This window comes from Colobus angolensis, unplaced genomic scaffold, assembly GCF_000951035.1.
Source record: "Colobus angolensis palliatus isolate OR3802 unplaced genomic scaffold, Cang.pa_1.0 Scaffold100, whole genome shotgun sequence".
NCBI classification, from domain to species: Eukaryota; Metazoa; Chordata; class Mammalia; order Primates; family Cercopithecidae; genus Colobus; species Colobus angolensis.
In genome coordinates, this window is record NW_012110920.1 from 3,583,865 (window position 1) to 3,590,090 (window position 6,226).

The following is a 6,226-nucleotide window of genomic DNA, read 5'->3' on the forward strand; positions in this document are numbered from 1 at the left end:
CTCAAAAAAAAAAAGAAAGAAAAGAAAAATTCACCGGGTGTGGTGGGCACATGCGTGGGGAGGCTGAGGCAGGAGGATCGCTTGAGCCCAGGAGACGGAGGTTGCAATGAGCCGAGATCGTGCCACTGCACCCCAGCTTGGGCAACAGAGTGAGACTCCGTACCAAAAAGCAAACAAAAAAACCTTGAGGGCCTTTTGAATATTTTCCTTTATTTTATTTTATTTTATTTTGTTTTTTTGGAGACAGGGTCTCGCTCTGTCACCCAGACTGGAGTGCAGTGGCGCAATCTCAGCTCAGTGCAGCCTCGACCTCCAGGTTCAAGTGATCCGTCCACTTTAGCCGGGACTACAGGGGGGCACCACCACACCCGGCTAATTTTTGTATTTTTCGTAGAGACAGGGTCTCACCTTGTTGCCCAGGCTGGTCTCAAACTCCTGAGGTCAAGAGATCTGCCCGCCTCAGCCTCCCAAAGTGCTGGGATTACAGGACAGGTGTGAACCACCAAGTCGGACCTAAATGTTTTTCTAAAAGGCATTCTATGATTAAGGTCTATTCATTGTACTATAAGCTAGAAGCCTCAGCTAGAATTTTCTGCAAGATTTTTCTCATCCCTGATTTTTAGTTTACATGGGTGGTAATAACAGTAATAGAGAATTCACTGTTGTCCCAGATTTGTCCCAAAGTCACACAGGCGGCGAAGGGAAATTAGGTTTTCCTCAAAGGGACAGCTGTGTTCCCTGGAGACAAGGAGTTAAACACCTGGAATCCTGGGTCTTGGTAAATTAAGTTGCCTATTAAAATTACATTAATTTAAGTAATAAAAGTAAATTATGTTTTGCATATTAAAACTTCCAAGTGTCCATTCACCAATAAAAAAAATCCTAATTGATTCAGTGACATGGTTGCACAAAGGAGAATTCCATACTGGCTTTCCAAACATTAGGCCTTCTGCAATGTTTGCCCAGCACCTATAGTGGCCTAGGGACCAGCCCCAATTCCTCCTAAACCTGTGACCCACTAGGCCTTTACCCTGAAGTATCCCAGCCACCAGGCCAATGTTAGAGGAGCCCGGAGGAGGACAGTGCCTACAACAGACCCCTGTACCCTTGACCTCCCATTTGGCCTCTCTTGGGATGTGCAATACATTTGGGGTCTTTTGCAGCACAACTGCTGAGGAAGCCTCTTTCTTAGGGAACAGAGGAAAGCTATTCAGGGAATACTAAACATTTTAAGCTAGGGGAACTTTTGTATACCAGATGTCCTTGGATAAGAAAACATCAATTATAACCTAAAAATTAATTAGTGGTGGACAAGTAGGAGCCAAGACCCCAGAGGATTCTGCACCATGGCATCCAGCCTCCTCCTGTGTAGGGCAAGAGCCCCCTTCTCCAATGGGCACAATCCCACCTTCTCTGCTTGCATCACAGACCTGCCTGCTCCCTGCTGGCTGATCCTATTGCAGGGAAAGCGGCCTGAACCTTGACTTCAGCAGGCCCTGATTCCTGAGCCTCCCATCAGCAGCTCCAGAGCCACCCCACAGGGCTCCCAGACTGTTCCCCACTGGTGGGTCTGAGCTGCCAAGTTGCAGCAAGGCACAGGACAACTATACCAAGAAAGCTGCCATTTACTGAGAAAAAGGATCATTTTCACTAATTTTACTTGACAGCAACTGGCTGTAAATTGGATTCCTTACAAGAGTGCCAAGTATTTGGAAGCAAGGGTAAGCCAGATGAGAGATTCCCTTTTCCTTAGCCTTTCTTTTTCTTCCCTTCCCAGTGAGTCCTAATGGAGAAAATTTAGTTTAGTTCATTGAAACTTTACTGGAAGCTTTCTAGTCAGGCTCTGTGATTTTTAAGACAAATTAGACACAAGTACTCTGCCCTCCAGGAGCTCACAAACAAGTGGTATTTATGTCCTCTTAAAGTCTATATGACCACAGGGTACCCAAACTGATAATTCATCCATGGCTACCTACTATTTACTCCTTCACTAGCCTTCTCTTCCCTTCTACTGAAGCCCACACTTAAATCCCCTGAAAATATGGATCATTGGCATCTATATTTCAAATGTGACCAATGGTTTGAGAATTCTTTGCTGGACCCGGATGGCTTTTCAGATGAACAGGTGTGTTCACAGCCTCAGAAAGAGTCATGATATCTTCACCCATATACAGATGCTTCAGGGATATGGGATTTTTACTTTCTCAAATGTCTCCATGCCCATTGCCTCATGTTACCTTCATACCAGTGCTGTAGGCAGTTATTGTTAACCCTTTTGCCAGGTGAGAAACCTGGAATACAGAGAGGTTAACTAACTTGTTCAGGCTCATACAGTTACCTTGCATGATTTAGTCTGTGGATGATGCTTTCCAACCACTAGGAAAAAGTGGATGCAATAAATGATGTCAGGACAAATGCCTATCCATTTAGGAGGGAAAGTTTACCTCATATTTTCATAAAAAGAAATTCCAGATAAAGATCTAAATGTAAAACAAAACAAACAAAAACTATCACAAAACTAAGCATGCTTTTACCATATAATCCAGCAATCACTCTCCTTGGTATTTATATAAATGAGTTGAAAATGTGCATCCACACAAAAACCTACACAGTCGTTTATAGTAGCTTTATCCAGAATTGACAAGACATGGAAGCAAACAAGATGTTCTTTCGTAGGTGAATGGATAAATAAACTGTGGTACATGCAGATGATGAAATATTCTTTACCACTAAAAAGAAATGAGCTATCGAGCCTTTAAAAGACATGCAGGGCATGCCTGTAATCCCAGCACTTTGGGAGGCCGAGGCGGGAGGATCACGAGGTCAGGAGATCGAGACCATCCTGGCTAACACGGAGAAACCCCGTCTCTACTAAAAATACAAAAAAAATTAGCTGGGCATGGTGGCGGATGCCTGTAGTCCCAGCTACTCGGGAGGCTGAGGCAGGAGAATGGTGTGAACCCAGGAGGTGGAGCTTGCAATAAGCCAAGATCTCACCACTGCACTCCAGCCTGGGGGACAGAGCAAGACTCTGTCTCAAAAAAAAAAGACATGCAGGGGCCAGAGTGGCTCACGCCTGTAATCCCATGTAATCCCAGCACTTCAGGAGGCCAAGGCAGGCAGATCACTTCAGGTCAGGAGTTCAAGACCAGCCTGGCCAACATGATGAAACCCCATCTCTACTAAAAATACAAAAAATAGCTGGGCATGGTGGCGGGCACCTGTAATCCCAGCACTTTGAGAGGCCAAGACAGGTGGATCACTTGAGGTCAGTAGTTTGAGACCAGCCTGGCCCACACCCTGTTTCTACTAAAAATACAAAAATCTACCAGCTGTGGTGGCAAGTGCCTGTAATCCCAGGTACTTGGGAGGCTGAGGCACAAGAATCGCCTGAACCCAGGAGACAGAGTGAGCCAAGATGTCATCACTGCACTGCAACCTGAACGACAGAGCCAGACTCCATCTCAAAAAAAAAAAAAAAAATCTGGAAAATTGCAAAAAGAGTAAATTTTAAGTGTTCTCACCATAAAAAAAGTATGTGAAGTAATGCATATGTTAGTCAGTTCAATTTAGCCATTTTACAGTTTACATGTTTCAAAACAATGTGTTGTACATGATAAATGTATACAATTTTTATTCATCAAATAAACACATAATATTTTGGCTAGGCATGGTGGCTCGTGCCTAAAATCCCAGCACTTTAGGAGGCTGAGGTAGGAAGATCACTTGAGGCTGGGATTTTAAGACCAGCCCAGTCAACATAGCCAGACCTTGTCTCTACTAAAAATAATTTTTTTAAATTAGTCAGTTGTGGCCGGTAGCAGTGGCTCACACCTGTAATCCCAGCACTATGGGAGGCCAAGGCAGGTAGATCACCTGAAGTCAGCAGTTTGAGACCAGCCTGGCCAACATGATGAAACTCTGTCTCTGTTAAAAATACAAAAATTAGCCAGGTGTAGTGGTGGGCGCCTGTAATCCTAGCTACTCGGGAGGTTGAGGCAGGAGAACTGCTTGAATCTGGGAGGTGGAGGTTGCAGTGAGCCGAGATCACGCCACTGCACTCCAGCCTGGGCGACAGAGCAAGACTCCGTCTCATGGAGACATGCCCTGAAATTCCATGCTTTTCAAGACCTCTGCTCTATCCCTAGTCAACCCACTGTAAACTTCTCAGCCACTGTTCCTTCATCTCAGAACTTCCCTTTGCAACCACCCTTACTTACTATGTTAGCCCTTTTTTAATCCCTCCTATAGTGGTTTTGCATAAGAGAAAACCTTTTGCGTCCTAGAATTGGAAGATTCAATTCTAGGAACACTAAGTCCACAAAGATCCTTGGGGATGGTATTGGGAGATTTTGTGCTTGCTTATTTTACGGGAGATAGGTTCATGGAAGAAACAGAGAGAAGCAGATGTTAGGCAAGAACTACCTAATGGTAATGGCCATCTTCATCCTGTTGTCATACCTGTTGGATACAGATTTTTCTCCAGTTCAAAGAGGATGGGGTTACCACCACTCACGTACACAGTCACTGCATCCCCTTTGTAAGCATACAACTTCACAATGTTGAGTTCCTCCTTTCCAGGTACTAACTCAGAGACTTGATCAGTTCCAAGGGTGGGGAAAGCAGTTGTCACATCAACTCGAAGCTTTCTCCTGTAGAACGCACACCAGCACTGTGAATGCTGCCTATACAGACTTTTAATAAATATCAAGAACTCAAAAGTGCTCACTATAAAATCATAAGGGCAAAAAAAAGATTGCCTGGTTTATGATGTCCTAGTCTCACACACTCTTCTGAAACATCCTAAACTCTTTTTCATCCATTGTCATCTATTTTCACTCATTCCTGGGGTATGCCTTTTCATTCTATGGGTGGGGAAACAGGCCCAGTGCACAATCCAAGTTAGCCTGACACAGGAAACAGCCCTGCCTTCCTGACTTCATGCCTAGCCCTTGGGCCCACTCCTTTCTCATATATGCTTCGCAAATCTGCCAGTTTATGATTAAATAACTATGCCATGAGACCTACAGACAACTATAAAGCATTGGTTACAAAATTTCAAACACAATCTCCATTTGTGACTCTGTCTGAACAGATACATTTCTTACCACATGTGCCTTATTCCCTCCCACCTCAGTTTCCAGCTGTCTCTCCTGCCAGAAGTAATCACTAGTCATTTTTTTCTCTTATACTTTTAATTCTTGGTATCCCATCCGATCTCTTCCAAGGGGTATTAATCTCTTTGGAGGGTAAGAATCCTGTATTCCTTCATTTCTGCATTCTCCACAACACCTTAAATAGTGTGCAGTCAGTAAACGCTGACTTAACTACGTTTTAAATTCACTAGACTATCCAAAAGACAGGTCCCCCTCCATCCTCACTTCAAAATGTGTCTAACCCACCCTTGCCTCCTGGGGTCCCTTCCCTGGCATACCCCTCGGCCTCCACCCGAGGATGTCGGCCGAGAATAGCGAGGGCTATGGGCCAGGCGGGCCCAAGAGATGTCTGGTTGTTCTGGTGGCAGAGCAGATCCCTTTCCTCCCTCACCTGTCCGACCCCTTGATGGCCGTGTTGGACTTGACCCGAAAGGCCTTGGCAAACATGTCTGCTGGGATGGCCTGGGGAAAAGAGCACAGAAGTCAGGGGATGTCAGGAAAGCGAGGGCGCAGCGGCTGCCAGGCCCACAGCACTGAGGGTATCCATGCTGGGGCCCGGCTGCGAAAAGGGCCCGGCTGGAAACCAGGGCCGCGCAACTTCGTGGCCGTTGCCGCTGGGGAGGCCGCGGCCGCCCCCAGTGGCGATGCCTGGAACTAAAGCAGGGCAGGGAGGGGCAGGGCCCAGGGAACGCCCCTCCCCTGCCCACCGTCCCATCCCCTCACGGGCCTGGCTCTGCGTCTGCGCGAGCAGCTCCGGTTTGGTACTCTGCAGCGACTTGGCCGCGCCAACACAGGTTCTGTTTGTTTTCTTCCACTCCATCAACCTTAGGAACTGCTTTGAGTAGAAGCTCTCTGCAAGCTCTCATTCCATTCGGTTCGGTTCATTTCAATTCCGCAAAAAAAATTGAACTCAAAAACACGAGTTCAGGCTTCGGCCGGCACTGTGGCTCAAGCCTGTTATTCCAGACTTTGGGACCGAGGCGGGCGAATCACTTGAGCCCTGAAGTTCGAGACCAGCCTGGGCAACATGGTGAAACCCCATCTCTATAAATAATACAAAAAAAAAAAAA

The 6,226-nt window shown here is 46.1% G+C and overlaps 1 protein-coding gene across 1 annotated transcript in view; it reads right to left on the minus strand.

Moving 5' to 3' along the window:
- The window catches only part of EIF2D (eukaryotic translation initiation factor 2D), a 26,797-nt gene extending 20,982 nt beyond the window's left edge, over window positions 1–5,815 (minus strand). Inside the window, exons 1-2 of the mRNA XM_011937444.1 lie at window positions 5,548–5,815; window positions 4,462–4,652 (exon numbers count right to left, since the gene is read on the minus strand). Of these exons, the coding sequence (XP_011792834.1) occupies window positions 4,462–4,652; window positions 5,548–5,603 (247 nt within the window). The 5' untranslated portion in view covers window positions 5,604–5,815. The remainder of the gene's footprint in view (window positions 1–4,461; window positions 4,653–5,547) is intronic.
- Between the last annotated feature and the right edge of the window lie 411 nt (window positions 5,816–6,226).